General features: G+C 40.0%; 1 protein-coding gene across 6 annotated transcripts in view; it reads right to left on the bottom strand.

The window, feature by feature from the left end:
- Positions 1 to 8,296: 8,296 nt before the first annotated feature.
- lrp8 (low density lipoprotein receptor-related protein 8, apolipoprotein e receptor) overlaps positions 8,297 to 16,940 on the bottom strand; it is a 189,316-nt gene continuing 180,672 nt past the window's right edge. For all 6 annotated transcript variants that reach the window (XM_077583300.1, XM_077583305.1, XM_077583301.1 and 3 more), the window contains exon 19: positions 8,297 to 16,231. In XM_077583300.1, the coding sequence (XP_077439426.1) occupies positions 16,114 to 16,231 (118 nt within the window). In that variant the 3' untranslated portion in view covers positions 8,297 to 16,113. The remainder of the gene's footprint in view (positions 16,232 to 16,940) is intronic.

The raw sequence follows: 16,940 nt of genomic DNA, 5'->3' as shown, positions 1-16,940 counted from the left end.
GTTGGAAATCAGAAAACTATTTCACAAAAAATACATATAAACATTAAAAACCTGTCTATTTTTGGTCTTTTTTAATTTACAACAAAATATATTATTTTCAAGCCATGGCCATAATGTTTATTTATTTATTTACTACTAGTGTTGCTCTGTAATAAGTACAAATATATAAAGTAAGTCGATTGTATTTTATTGTATTTTTGGGCGTTACGGCAGACTTATATTTGTATTATAATATAGCTATTATCTTCATTTTATTCTTTTATCCAATTTATTTTTTTAGTTTGTGTTAGCACAACACAGGCCAGCTAACCAATGTTAAATCACTTAAATGTATTAATTTTAATTGTATAGTCCAGGCTTCCCCTGCAAGGCTGGTCCTCAAGGCCGAAGTCCTGCAGGTTTGAGATGTTTCCGTCCTCCAAACACACCTGATTCATATAATCAGCTCAACAGCAAGCTCTGCAGAAGCCTGATAGCATTCCTAATCTTTAGAATCAGGTGTGTTGGAGGACAGAAACTTTTAAAACCTGCAGGACACCGGCCCTCGAGGACCATGATTCCGGAAGCCTAGTATATAATCAATCACAATTGTTTTTAATTTATTAATGACAAAAAAGAACCAGAAGGTGGCAGTGTTACTACGTGATAAGTATATAGCTAAACGATGCAGTTGGACCAAATATGCTGCAAAGATTTATACAGTTAAGTATATACTGTATAACAAAAATAATAGGAAGTGTACTTCATACTGTTTAATCTGTCATCCACGAGTAAAAAAAAGAGAAAGAAAGCTAGACAGAAAAGAAATGTATGCAACATATAGCATGTATGCTAATTTATGCTATATTATTTGCTCAGCCATCTCCCAACTGTCAGACTCCTCTCTTTAACATTGACTTGTTAACCACCGGAGTTCTTGAGGGACTACATGCTTAAAGCCAACTTTACATTCTTAATTTACTAAAATCATACATAGCACTTAAACATCGTTTTCAAGGTCACGGGGAGCTGAAGACTATCTCAGCTGTCTTAGTGCAAGAGCAATATTGACCCTGTGATGACTAGTCAATTACCAGACTGATCATATTCACACCACCTGGCAATTGAGTATTCAATGAATACGCTGTACTGTGTTTTATTTATCATTATTGTTATCATTATTATTATTATTATTATTATTGTTATTATTATATTTAGTTATTAGTCACGTTATTATTTATTATTAGTAATATTATTTATTAGTTAGTTTCTGCAGTTAATTTACTGATTTCTCTACAACAGATGGATGAAATTGAAAATGCTTGCCATATAATTTTCTTGATTACAAATAAAAATAAGTAAACAAACAAACAAATAAATAAATAAATAAATAAATACTGAGGGTGAGAGTGAAAAATGGGCAATCCCGGCTGGATGATTCCTTCAAATAGAAAAAAATACTGTACGTCGTGCATTGAGTTATGGTCAGAATGGGAACTACAGTGATGTCCTGAGTTATGAATTTCCACTGAAAACACTCTTATCTCAAATAAACTTTCACTATTGAAATAAATAGAAATGTCATGAAAGTAAATTTTGACGAACTGGTGTGTTGTATTGCATCTGATATCCAGCACTAACACATGGGGCTCTGGTTGGCGTGGCTCAAAGGCTGTGATGTTGCTCTGGCGTATGAGTAGTTTCAAAAATTTGCCACAGAGGAGTCTGCGTGGTCCCTTTGTATACAGGGGTGGATGACAAATACGCTCATCCATTAGACACAACAATGTGAGAATTGGCCTTGACAGGTTTCTGTTTGTGGACACCGGAGTGAGTGGGGTAATTTGTGCCAAGGGGCAAGTTGTTCCACCTGGGTTATTTGGAAAATCATAGAAGAAGTTGGTCATGTGACCACACATTTTTTGAAGAGACATCCATTTCACTCATCCGGAAACACATGGCTTGAGAGGTAAGCACATATAAGTTATTATTTTATTTTTTTTACGCTCTAAAGTAACATTTCTATGATTAAGGTTTTTTGATGGCTGTGTTTGAACAATTATAGACAACTTTGAAAACAGTTCACACACGTTTTAGTGCTTTAGTAAGCTACATCATGAGTCTATATGCATGATGCTGGCTCAAAACAAATGGGGGATGCATTTCCCCCCCCCAAAAAATGGTGGGCGTGGGGTAATTTGTGCCAAAGAACCTGTGTTAAGTTGTGTTCATGGCACAACTTCCCATAAATTATGATTATTTACTCTATATGATTTTATTGTTGTTGTAAACTGTATTCTTACATTTGATCACTAAAAGTATGCTTCATTCTTAATTTTTGACCAAAATTCATCATGCCACCAGATACAAAAGGACAGATGGACAGGGAAGACCATACATCTGGTTGGAAAGGAGATAATAATCAGCAGGATGTCCATAAAAGAAATATAGGGATAAAAAAAGAAAGAAAGAAAAAAAAAGATCAAGCTTACCCTCCTAAGCACTCAGCAAGAAACAAATCTTGTTGTTCTGCTCACTTGGGTTATGTGTCTTCAGAAGTTATTTTTCCTTTGCCAAAATCCACAGAAAGAAAAAACTGAATTGTAAAAAAAAGAAAGAAAAGAGAATAGTGACTGGTACACCTGAGAAGATGGAGTTGGAGAAGGCTAACAAAGAAAGAGAAAATAAAAAGGCTGAACAGGAAAAGGAAAATAAGAAAAGAAAAGGCCTCTGAAACCTGCAAATGTAAGTTTTGTATTGAATTTCTCTTCCTTTTATATATTATCGTTTGTGAGATTAAAACCTTTTTTTTAATTTCAGTTATCAATGGCACAATTTACCCCACTAAATTCTGACAAATGGCACAACCCCTCTCCTTAAAGGCCCAGGGCTGTAACAAAAGCTAAGCTATGTGGTTGTTTTAAATACACAACATGTAATTCAATTTGTTCTATGTTTAGATTGACATTAAACTGTGAATGGCAATAAACAGTTTGAAGCCTCTTTTTTGAATATTGGGCCTTTTGATCTATCTGCTGCTTGCTGTGAGGTGACTTGACCTCACTGCCACCGTAAAACACTTGTGTCTCAAATTTTGCTCTTAAGTCAAAGCAAGAAATTGGCTGGACGTCAGCTCACATCTCAAAGAAATCTTAAGTATACTTATATTTCAAGGTATATGATATAGTATCATCAACTACTGGATATTACTTCATGCATTTTGAGTAATGTAATTTCCACACTTATTATTATTATTGTTATTTGATACATATTTGTCCTTTAAAGCAAGAAGGACACATAATGGCATTTATTTAAGCAGGAATTTATTTGCATACTACAAACCTCACAGAAGTGGATGTTAGTGCCGCTAGTTGGAAAGCTCATCTGACTTAAAAAAGAGAAATACAAAAGAGAGTGGTGACTCAACATCACAACATGGTGTAGATGTTTACTCCTGTGCTTCACTTCATGATGCTTTCCTGCTAAAGAGGAAATAAATTTAGTAGTAGCAATTTGACGCAATTGCAAATTACAAAAGGTACTGATAACTGATATGTTAAGGGGACGCCTTCAAGGCCTTTTCGAGTTGGGCTTTGGTGTCAGAAAATTATAGTGTTCATGGTCGTGTCTACTAATTACGTTCTCTGGGATTTATCCTGCCTCTTGCTCATAGTCAACTGGGATAGGCTTCCGCTCACACCTGATCAGCACAAACTAGAAAATGGATGGGTGGTACAAAGTCACAAGTGGTCATATTCTGAATTGCAGATGTCGTCTTCATGTTTCTCCATCTGCCAGCATCATGATGAGGCACCCTTGTCGGAGTGGAGAATTTTTGGCAATTATCTGCTGATAGCACTTGGCCTGTCAACTCCATCGCAAGCGCCTTTCAGTGCATATAAGCATTCACACACATGACACCATGCCAGAGTACATACATCTCAAGAGGAGCAGGAAACAGACATCCAACACTCACAAATAGACCAACACACATTGTTGCCAGAGTTAATTATCAATACCGGACAGACAAACATACACAGCAAGACAATCAGTTTCAAATAGGTAAACAACAGTAGAGCTGGTGACACAACATTATGCACAGAGAAGCACGTAAACACACACAGACAGGCAGCAGCGTATCTCTGCCACTCTGCCTTCTCCTGTGGCTAATCTGTGCAATTTATTATCCAGGAGATAATTGAAGTGTCATCCATGAGGCAGAGGGGGTTGGGGGAGGGCGGGTGAGACAAGGGAGCCAGTTGTGTGCTAACTGCATTTAGAAAACTTTTGAGGCTACAAGAGGCGTAATAACAGCCTCACCTAAGCTGTGCAGCAAAGTGACAATACAAGGCGTGTTACAAAAGGATAAAATGGTTCAGAAGACACTGCTAGCAAGAGAGAGATAAAGGTAAAGGCAGCAAGAATGCCTCTCTATGTAAATATAGTCAACATTTTTATTCATCGATCCATACACTTTGGCTTATCTGGAATCGTGTCATAGGGGCGGAATTGGTGCAATCCAACTTTCACCAGAAATGAATCTGACTTTCTGGCAGCAATGCAAACCAAACTGACATTGGTTGTATGTGGACCAAACCCTGTATACCAGGAGGTCCTGTACCCCATACCACACGAGCACCTTAACAAGTCCTCTCAAAAACCACAAAGACTAGTTAGCCGAACACTTGCATGCCCGCCAGGACACTGCTGAGAGTGTATAGCAGGTACAGTGTACCGCGGCTAGGACCAAAACTAAAAAAAACACCCGGATCCTTCCGACTTTAAGGTTTGGCTTCCAGATGGACACTATTCTGCGGAATCCTGAATAGTCTTACCGAGGAGTCTGAGTAGTATAAATAGGGCGACCACCACCCTTGTCTGCCATTCAAGAGGGGTTTGCAGACGTAACATTGCCTACACTCTAAAAACAGTTGGGTCATGTTTGACCCAACTGGCCCAACTTTTTGGGTAATTTATTTCACCCATAAATTTAAATAACCCGTTTTAGCTTACTGAAAAAAAAAGGACCCAACTTTTTAGGTTATTTATTAAACCCATTAAAAAAAATAACCCACCTTTTTGGGTTATTTATTCAATACAAAAAAAACCCCAACTTTTTGGCTTATTTTACCCAAATAATGAAATAACTCATGTCAAAAGATTACATTTTGAATCAGATTAATCTCATCTTAAAATTTTGATTAATCACTTAATTTAAAAGGCTTTTTATCAACATTTTTTGATTGCTAAATTTAAAGAGCACCTGTTATATGTTAATTCTTTTGACATTTAACGTTAGGAGTCCTCCACAGTTTTAATGAAGTTAAAATAAAATGTAAAATATCTGGTAATTTTATATTGAAAGCATTTATTTGGATGACAGTACAAGATTTATGTCTTCAGTGTAAACAAGTAAGCAACTGTGTTGCCATATTTAGAGTCTTTTCTGACCACTATGCAGTGACGTGCGGTCAGGATAGGCAAGGTAGGCACTGCCTACCCAGACTGAAATGGAAGTTGAAACCGTTTGGCTTTTTCCATTTATTTCAATTATTTCTTTCATTTCAAAAAGCCTACACTACCTATAGGTTTAAAAGTGACAGCATTTGGTGATTTTCATACCGCAATTAAAAATGACTCATTACTTCGTCTGGCCTGCAGGCAAGAAATGCTGCAAAAATTATCCTCCTGAAGGCACACCGCTATTGTGCTTTTCCCAGCTCTCTCCGTGTGTTCGCGCATGCGTAGTCAGTTTTCCAGTAGAAAAGTCCTTTACGCAAATAGGCAGATCGCTACGCAGCCTTTTTACGTCGCTGTTCAATTCAAAACACACTTAGTGCACAGCAAAGCGGTAAAATGACGCCACTCAAGAGAATATAAAACTATTTTCGCGCCTTTCTTTTGAGGGAAAAACGTAATCTTTTGAAGAATGGGAGACCAACGCCTTAGCTACCGGATCTTCAGCAAAGTAAGGGACAAATAATTATTCCTACTTTTCACAAATAATGGTGCAAAAGGAAAGATTGGCTTTGTGGATGTGCTTCGATTAACTGCCTGTTTCACTTTACATGATGTTTGGCATTGCTATTGCAAGCTTGATTTTGTGAGGAATTAGGCTGTTTTACAGGGAGATATTCACTTTATTACATTCTTTCCGGGAATCCGGGCGACTTGAAATTGTCAGATTTTCATTGTGCGGCAAATGGGACTCCAACGTTTACTGTGGCTGGCAGAACTTTAGCTGAGTGTTAAGTGTTGAGTTTCCGCACCGGAGGCAAAGGGTATGAACCCCGCTCGAACTAAAAAAAAGATTGCGGAGCAAAAAATGACTTCAAAAGGCTGGGTGTCCTCTTTTTTTGGAAATGAAAATATGGTCACCCTAGGATACGTTGTACACTCCTGCCGACACACACATTTGTAATTGGTGTGTGCATCTCAATTTGCGACTGCCTGCCTACCCAAAACTAGAGCTCACTGCACGTCATTGCCACTATGTTACTATTTTTTTTTTCAGAAAAAAAAAGTTTTTCATGTCACCTGCCCTGTTAGGAAAATGAATCGCTCACCCGGTATTTGTGAGTTCAGAATACATCTTGTACCGCTCTTGCTAATACGTTTGCAGCCGACCTTTTTTAGGTCGGACCAATCAGGCGTTGTTTAAGGCGGGACGAAACCATTAAGCGCCGATGGCGGAGGGGAAAAAACAAACCTAACATAGACGAATGGACACTGCACTTAATTCTAATTACTCACCGTCTCCTTGTTGAATTTCAACAGCGAGAGGCCCTTCGTGTATTTTTATCTGGTAAAAATTGTTCTTGTCCCCTTCCCTCTAAGACGACATTTTCATCCGTTGCTGTGATTGGTCAAAACAAACGTGCAAAGATGCCGCATTGTCCAACCAGCTCGAAGTATTGTACAGCAAGTCCCTCCTTTCCCGAACGGATCTGCTGAGTGAAGTCCCAAATTGATAATGTAAAGAACTCCTTTGAGTGTATCACAATTATCAATCTGGCTTGTGAGGTTACCCTGATGTAGTGGGTAAGAGTTTACGAATCCATCCATTTCTATACTGGTACTCGTGAGGGTCAAGTGTGAGATGCACTCTACCCCAGCTGACTTTGGGCATACAGAAAACAGAGGAAAGCAGGCATAGCAATCATTTCAGAAATGGAAATTGTTCAGAAGTAAGCCGTTGTTCTGTCGATTTGAGCTCACCCGTCGAAGTAAGCTCCCCGTTGTTGACAGAAGCATAACTCGATGGCGGAGACTATCTATTCAAGCTGTACCGTCGAACAATCCAAATCCAAATTACAAATCCATTAACTACGACTTGAACAATAATCAAAACACCATTAAAACCCAGGTGACCAACGTGTTTAATGCTTATATCATACAATGTTAACTTCCTTACGCTATTATCTCGCTATTTCGTCATTATTCTATTTCAATCTTTCATGCACACATTATTGCTTACATGCTTTGTGGTCAAAAGTCACTAGAAAACACTTTAAAATATTACTCACTTCCAGGAACGACAACAGCAACAACGTCAGAGTCAAAATGGTAGCTCATAGATGGGCATTTGACCTGCAATACCCCTTGAGGGGGAGTGGGGGGGGGGGGTAGTGGCCGTGCACATGCTAAGTAGCGCTAGGGACCTCAATTCAACGGGGAGCTCAAATCGACAAAACACCAGACAAATGTCCGGTATGTCCGATTCCCAGTCTAGCACAATAAAAGTCACAATTTAATTTTTTTTTTGTATTGCCTAACTTTATAGTCTTTGCAGTAAAATGCACAACTGACATGATGCCTAGTTCATGTTTTAATTTTTACACATTTTATTTAAAAAACATAATGCAAATAATAAAATAATCATGGCATCAACCTCCATGATATTTGTTTCATGAGGTGGTGTTAGCACCATTTGCAGCGCTCATAAAACAAAAAATTATATTTAAAAAACATATGGCACACTAGCTTGGTAATTCAAGTGTAAACAGGATGACGTTAAAGTCAGAGGGAATCTCATTAGTACCCACGCAAAGACATTTAACTACTGTACTGTACATGAAATCCAAACTCCCGCTTGGCCAATGTATCATGTTCATTATTGCTCAGAAATGGATTCCAACATTTCCATTTTTGGAACTCACTCTTGTGAAATGTTTAGTATGCCATGATTATTTTCATCCATGATATTCACTGCAAAATGTAATCTAATCTAACAGATTCATCCTGCTCATTGAGGTTGTAATGTCCAGTATTGATTTTGTTCCAAAATTGCTTCACAGAAACAACACCACACAGGGGACAATTTTTACGAATTTAATATATCAATATATAGAGATATTTATGAACATGATTTCATAGAAACGTGAGTGAGACCATTTTGGCATACAGAACAGATAGTCAATGTAAGTACAGAAGTTGCTAAGGTTTAACCCCCAACCCCCCACCCCCCACCCCCCACTATCCCACCAGTTAATTCCCGTCTGTCCTCCTACAGACACAGAACACAGAAAGACATAGGGTAAAAGTATACAGGAGCACAAAACAAGGCACCAATAAATTAAAAATGATAATGATAAAATGATATACACCCACACAACAACAAAATCTATTTAACAGAATTAAATACAGTATGAACATAAACTCTGCAGTCCTGTTAAAAAGCAAACAAATGGAACAGACAACAGGAAAAAGTCAAAAACACTTTGGCAGATTATTAATTTTAGTTACAATCAAGTAGTAAATAAATCCAGTGTTCTTGTGTACAAATAAATTCATATGTTCTGCACTTGTTTTACCCCTCAGAGGTTTATGTACATTTGTTTTTGTTTTTTTACAGATACATTTCAAACACTATCAAAAAGTTGTATGAAAAAGTATTTACAAGTCATAATTCAAAACCATTGGACTGTATGTCTGGACTGCCTCACTTTCCCCCCTCCCCTCCTAAGAGCATTATCTTTTTACACAGTGCAGAAGGCTTCTAGAAAAGTTTTTGTGCAACAAACAGCATAAAAAATGTCCACCGAATGGCTGTAGAATGGATGGAGGCCCCATTTTTTTTTCTGTAGACAATGAAATACTATTTTCAAAATAGCTGGAGAGATAGATGTTAAGGATATTAACAATTACAACCGCATAATCAGTACCCCACAATACTGTAATGTGGAAATCTGTTAGTTATTTTCCATAGCAGTACCCCTTAGAAATGTACATAATTCTGAGCAGCAACTTCATCTCTTAAATTTACTTTTAGATTAGCTGAAAAAAGGTCAAACACGAACAATGATATCATTGACAGTCTGAAATAATAATAGCAAAAAAACTAACACAACAAGAGTTAGAAGTTGACTAAGAAGAGTTAGCAAAGGAAAAGTAGAGAACATTTCCTGGTCCAAAATGCAGGGGAATGGGCAGCTACTCTTGGAGTTTGTGACAACCCTGGATGGGTGTTTTTTGTTGTTTGGGAGGTCTTGTTTTTAATCCAGCGCTTATATTTTTTATTTTATGTTTTCTAGTGTGCATCTACCTTGATGGTAGTGATAGCCCTTGCAAAGAAAAGATGTTGATGCTAGGATTAAGATGGGATGGCAAGAGAGATTGGATGACATTATGTAACAGGAGTATCACAAGCACTGAAACTAGATATAGAAAAAATATCTTACAACCTTGTAAATGTTTTTACTTGTTAATGATATGGAGTGCATGCAGTGAAGACATAGAGACACAAAAAAAGTTAAAGCCGTTAGAAAGCATTCTGTGCAACCTGGGTAAGCAGTAATCTCTATTTAAGGAGAGATTTGGAAGACCCTGTTTAGACTAGTGAGACTTCAGTGCAAAGACTGTGACAGGACAAGCAGCTGATCAATTTTGGACAGGCAGCCAAGATTAAGAACAAAAAAACATCAACAGAAGTAGTTTTCAGAGCCATTAAATTACTGTTATTAACGAATAATAAGACAGAATATGGGAGTAGAATTCCTTCCTATCAGTTGTCAGAGACTGATAACTAGCAGTGACTAAAACAAACCCAAATTCACATGTCAAGTGCACAACTATATCCATATAATTCAGTTTGAATCCTAGTTCATGTCAAACATGTCCCTGTCTTATTTTGTTTGAAACCTTGCAACAAGTGGTTAACCAAGTCACAAAAGTTACAATTGTAACCAAACGACCGCCAGAGCTTCCGGTTACTCGGAATCCGGAAGATTCCGTACGAAACTAACCTCTGGTGACACCAGAACTTGTATCCGTCTCGGGTCCGGTAGCAAGCCTTTTCGGCGGTGCGGCTTATATCCCGGTACGTTTTATAGTACGGAAAATACGGTACCTAACATTGACCAGTCTTAACATTTTAAAGGGATTACATCACGATATTTTAAGCCCTTCCACAGTTAACAATTGACCATTTGCACCGACGTCACGTGATCACCTGACTGCCCTATGACGGACGGCGGAAGGAAATGATTTTTGAAAGAAAGTGGACGTGACCCGGAGCAACTTAGTGATTTAGCGACTGCTATTTTACAAATAAAAAGTTATTATTGCCTATAGAGCCATGGAATCTACTACTTCAACCGTAGGCCGCCTGTCAGTTGAAGTTGCACATTTATCGGGACTCATCGCGATATTTACTTAAGTTGGAGATCGCTAGTTTGAAAGCAGCCACTTATCTTCTGTTGCCTGCTGTTTTTACCAAGTTAATAAAATCACCGACTTTGCCGGAATTCACAGCGCACGACCTATATCATTATGTAGTCAATGCCGGCTCTTCTGATTCAAAAGCTTGTCGCTGGCCGAGTCTCTGGGACGAGATGTATATAGATACATTGATATATTTATGATAGATATATTGAAACGCTGTGATGATGTTATGTTACTCTGTTTACTAGCATGGAACAAATGACGATGAATCGTAGTGGCAAGCTATGCAGTAATTTCATGAATATGACTCCAGAGTGAAAAACTCCAAGCACAAAGATGAAATCCCCCATTATTAAACAGTCAAGTGCCAGTCCTTTCTGTTAATTGCTGCTATTAATCGACGTATTTTGTCTTCGTTAGTAAGTATGTGATAAAAAGCAACATTTGGTTTACTCCTTTGTCAGTCTGTACAACCGACCGCACAGCAAGATACGACCATTATATAAGATAATCGATTAGATAAAGGACTTTACGCTGTACGAGATTCAATGGTTACAATACAGGCAAGTGGCTCTTTTTTTTTTGCCGTCCAGCGTCCCGTAGGGGGCGTTCCCATGAGGGCTGTGACGTCACGTGCTAAGGGTCAATTGGCATATGATGATTAAATCTTACCTTTGACACCATGGCAATGTAATTTTTTATGAAATGGTGTTTTGCTGGTTACTATTAAAACGCACGGTTCAGTTAAACCCCGCCTTTCCCCGTGTGGTTGCCGCGCCTCCGGCGCTGGAGCTCTGCGTTAGAGCACTCCTCTGAATGGCCGCACAAGTCATCAATTCTTCAATAAACATTTGAAACAAAATGACTCCTTGCCACAAGAAATCGTGGCGTTGGAGGCAAGGAGAGGGAAGAAGAAAGAGGAAAGAAAAATAAAAGAAAAAAAACTGAGTGGGTCGCAAACCGGGTACCTGCTGCTTAAAGGGCGAGCGCACTAACCACTACACCATTTGTGCAGTTAGGTTAAGCAGCGCAAAGGTTTTACTTGTAGTTTATACAAGTGCCAGCCAGGACCTTTTCTGGGATTTTAAGACGGCCAATTGTCATAGCACTTTGGCATTGCAAATGTGAAGGATAATTGATTGCTTTGAATTCATTTGGACAGAACTGATAAAGACTACTTTTGTTACTATTCCGTCGAGGTCTCAGAGAAAGTCGGTGTGCGATTAGTCCGCAGAGGCGTTGCGGGGGAGGGTCCACACCTAATGACGTCACAAAGTGAGCACCCACTCGAGGGGCTGGTGCTTGGGGGAGCAGAATGACCTAGAATTTCTCATAGGGGGGCGAATGGAGGACAACACCACTTTTGTGATGTTTTTGGTGAGGAATTAACATTTTAACATGGCTAAAAGCTCCAAAAAGTTGATTTTTCACAATACTGTCCGCTTGCACAATACAATGATATCAGATACAAGAGCTGCAATAATTAGTCTCCATTTACAATGATAACATTACGTTAGACATCTTTAGATTGTGCAAATTGCATGTAGAGTACACATGCTGAGCCTACAATGAGGCACGTTTTTACAAGTGACTTTTGTTTCCAGACGAGGCATACAGTATGTCATGCAAAATACATCTTTATGGCATACAACTGAAACTCAAATAACGTAATAATGTGTTAACTCTCATAGATATCCAGTAGATCCAATTAGAAGAGTTAATTAGGCATACCAACTGCTATCATGTTTACTTGCTGGAGCATCTTAAAGTGAATGACCATTAAAAAGTCAACTGGGCAATTACAGAAATATTCACTGGGTATTTCAACTGATCCAGCGGGTGTGAAATTTGATTTCTACAGCAAGCAAAAGGAAGAGATGTTATTGCCACATGTTCATCCTTTTCCCTTTTTTCTAGTATAAATCAAATCATTGCTCCTCTATGTTCATGAGGGCTAAGTCACCTTTGCCAACTACACACTACACTAAACAGTTCGGTTTTTACAGCAGCTAATTGAAAGAAACGCACTCTGGGAGTAAATATCTGACTATGAATTGATTTGTACCTCTCTAATATTTTAATTTCTCTCAAAGGATGCACAAGAAGGAGGCCTCCCTGGTAAGGTCAATTCAGGGTTGCTAGAGAGGAGGGTCCTTCGGGAAGTCGAAACTTATGGCGCCTTTCCACCAAACTGGTTCCACACCGAAGCGGCATTATTTGTCCCCAGACGTTTGCGTCTCCATGGGACTTTTTCGGGGCCGTTGTTTAGAACCATCTCGGAGGTGGTTCTGCAGCAGCGGTCGTCTGGGGCCAAGCGGGGCCGTGTCGTCACCTGTCAGCAGCAAGCAATGCCGTGGCATATAAATGTAATATTTTACAACAATGCTGAACTAGATTTACAATTTACAAGGTACTTGTGGATGGATTTGTAATAGTTGTGGTTAAAAAAAATCACGAGTGTACACCGCTCGCCTAGTCGTGTGTTCGTATTCACTTGAATGAGAGTTCAGGCCACATTTAAATGAATGAGGCTGAGTTCTCAATTCAGAAATAGCGCAGGCAGCGAGCTTTGCGAGCCGGTGTTGTGAAATCAAGATCGCAATATTTCATCCATAATGGTCCATATGAAATTGTAAATAAGGTTCAATGTTGGCGCAACTTGCCACTCGTGAAATGTTATGACAGAGCTGCACACACTGCGGGAGTGCAAGCTTGGCTTGGGCAGTTCAAATGATCCTGCCCCCTTCCCACTGCGGGCCGGTTGTAATGAAAATGCAATGGCGGCCGTGTAGTGTCGTTCCGTGAGGTGCAGTGTGGTGTGGTAGCGTGCCGTGCGGGACTAATGGGAAAGCGGCATTAGATTCAGGAGGAGCAGTGTGGTTTTCGTCCTGCAAACGAGGAACAGTGGACAAGCTCTCCACACTGGTCCTCGAGGGTACGTGGGAGTTCGCCCAACCAGTCTACATGTGCTTTCCCGACATGGAGGTGTTTGACTGTGTACACAGGGGGAACCTTCGTAGACAGAATTTCAAGGTGAAGCAAAGGTGTTGAGAAAATTCTGTTTGGTGACCACACCATTGCATATTGGGATTTAGCAGGTGATGCGGTTCTGTTGGCTTTATCAAGCCACAATCTTCAACTCTCATTGGCCAAGTGTGAAGTGGTTAGGATGACAACCACCACAGCCAAATCTGAGACTATTGGTGCTCAGTCAGAAAAGGGTAAACTGTCCCCTCTGCATCAGGAATGAGATCCTAGTTCAAGTGTCTTGAGATCTTGTTCATGAGTGACAGGAGGATAGAGCCGGAGATCATCTATGGTCATGACACCAAAAGAGCAAGATCCCAGATACAAGCGACTGAAATGGGCTTCCTTGGCAGGGAGTCCAGGTTCTCCCTTAGAGATAAGGTGAGAAGCTCAGTCATCCGGAAGGGGATCAGGGGCTGCTCCTCCGCATTGCAAGCAGCCAGATGAGGTGGCTTGGACATCTTGTTAGGATGCCACCTGGACGCCTCTCTGATGAGGTGTTAAGTGCACGGCCCACTGGGACGAGGCCCTGGGGATACTATGTCGCCCAGCTGGCATGGGAACGCCCAGGAGGAGCTGGACGAAGTGGCTCAGGAAGAGAGGGAAGTCTGGGGTTCCCCGCTAAAGCTGCTTTATGTGGCTTTCTCATCATAATCTTCTTTTTCCTTGTGGTTCTAATGGCCGTTATAAAGAAAATGGATCTTAAAGATGCATTGCAGAGTTTGAAATGTTAATGTTAAATTTTTTTCTACATTATGCATGCTATACCAATGTATAATGTACAGTAGATCGCACGGGCGGGCACGGATGTGTGCGGTGTGGTGCGAATGACGTGTTAAAATCTGCACATTCCGATATTCATCAACATAAAAAAATAAAAATAAGTGTCTTTGCACCAGCCAATCGGCTTCGGGAACGCACTGCAAAGTCACACGCAGCGTCCTGTAGGTCTGTAGTCACCCGGAGATAGTGGTAAGTGTTTACATGTTTAAAACACTTGATAGCAATAGTGCTAGCATTAGCTAAAGTATTTAGCACGGTCACCAGAATGCCAGTGAAAAAGTGGAAGCGCTCGAAGGGCTCAAATCAAAGAAAAAAAGGAAGACGCTGCAGGAGTGGCTCACATGTAGGCAGCGCTCTTTTTTTTGACCCACTGAAATGCTTTACAATAGTTTACTAAGCGACGCCCTTCTCCGGTGTGCGGTGTTACTCACACGGTGAAACGCCAGAGAGCAGCGAGGCAGACACTCAAACAGATGCTTGCTTGCAGCATTTTTTTTTGCTTGCACAACATCCTATTTTGGCCATATTCTTTTGGCTTTAATTTTATTTTGACCGAATGCCAAAAATGCATATTTTCTTGCCATTTTTGGACAAATATTTTTGGTGGCCGAAAATTCTGTGCATCACTAATACTAATAAATACAGTAATTCAATCCATGTGTTCTTGGCCTCTTTAAGTGTTAACTTGTATACAGCTACTGAGCTAGATGCATCTTTTGGGCTTCATAAAATACAGCATCTTAACCCAAAATTCATTTTAATAGAATGCTCTTCACTTATTAATTCTAGCTATCATATTTGAAACTGAGTGACCCCATGTTATCATAATTTCTCATTATAATGTTTATCCAAAATGGGCTCACACTATTGTTTGCCCTCTACAATAGAAGCAGCAGAGAGAAGCAAACAAAAAGTCTACAACATACTGAGAAAAACAAACAACCCCAAGTTCATTGTAACCAGTGTACATTTCTCTGATGCCAACACAGAGGATTACTCAGAATGCTCTTTTCTGCCTTGCTGCTTTTTGCCTTGAGGCTCAAACTTCTGGTGGCACAAATCCTCGTAGTCACATTAAAAAAAAAAAAAAATCTAAATTCCTACTCTTTCACCCTCAAATCACTTTCAAATGGTCCCCAACCCCACATGAAGTACCCTCAACTAAACACACACACACACACACACGCACACACACACACGCGCACACACACACACACACACACACACACACACACACACACACACACACACACACACACACACACACACACACACACACACACACACACACACACACACACACACAAACACACACACACACTCATCCTCATGCTCATAAACTATTTTTTCTTACTATATTTAGATTTGCTACCTCAGTACAGTACATGGAGGGGCAGACGTTGCTCTGGCACTGACAACAGCTCAATGAGGTTAATTTCACAAACAATTAAAAGAGCAGCATGATAAAGGGTCACTATAGGACTACCTGGAGGTGGTGAGAGAGAAGAAATGGGCAGAGCACAGACTACTACGCACTAGAATTAAAATTAGTAGCAGCTACTAGTGGTAGTATTGTTACTACAGTGAGAGCACTACAGTATAAGAGAAAGTCATCCCTGCTCCTTAAAAGAGAGGCAAAAGGAGTGTCTCCTCTGCGCCGAGTCAGGCCTCATTGTGGAGGTTTGGATTTGGAGGAAGGAGGGGCCGACGTGGCAATGAAGGGAGAGGATGCATCCCTCCTTCAGGGATAGCCATCGTCCTCCAGACTGAGTGCCACTCGCTGAAAACAGCAGATACAAAATGTTACCAAAGCAAAACAACAACAACAACAACAGTAGAATGACAAACACAACAACCCAACATATCTAAAAAAAAAAGAAAAGAAAAAAAAAGGCTTTGGCTATTTGTTTATAATTGTCACCTCCCCTTGCTAACACTTGACCTTTTTTGTCTTTTCCCTTTTCTGGCTCTTAGAGGAATGCAGGCTGCAATGCCTTTGGCTGCAAACGTTTGGCCCACAAAAAGCCAGCCTGATCTCTCTCTGGCTCTCTACGATGCCACATGAGAGTAGGACAATATCTGGCTAGACAACAAAAACATTACACACACAGTGCCGCTTCCTTGCCCAAAAATATTTTTCGCACATAAAAAAAAAATCATCTATGCACTTATTTGTCATCATGACAGATATTCCAAATTGTCTGCCTCCTTTCCTTGTTGGAGCGACACAAAGAAATCAGCGTTGCCATGCCAACTGATCAAAGCGCTTACCTCCCATCCCCCACATTCCTTTTTGGCTGCCCCTCACTGCATGCTCTGCTGCTCTGACAACAACACATGATATGGAAGGAATGTCCTTACAGCGACTTCTGTCTTCACCTTTCCTCTCCCATTCTAGAGGGTTTGAATGCAATTCACAGCTGCCCTTTGCTTGTTCAGTTTGTTTAAGTCTGGCCTCAAGCCACAACATGCAATGACATCATAACAAC

Source organism: Vanacampus margaritifer, chromosome 13, assembly GCF_051991255.1.
Source record: "Vanacampus margaritifer isolate UIUO_Vmar chromosome 13, RoL_Vmar_1.0, whole genome shotgun sequence".
Taxonomy (NCBI): domain Eukaryota; kingdom Metazoa; phylum Chordata; class Actinopteri; order Syngnathiformes; family Syngnathidae; genus Vanacampus; species Vanacampus margaritifer.
This window is presented reverse-complemented; position numbering and strand designations above follow the sequence as displayed.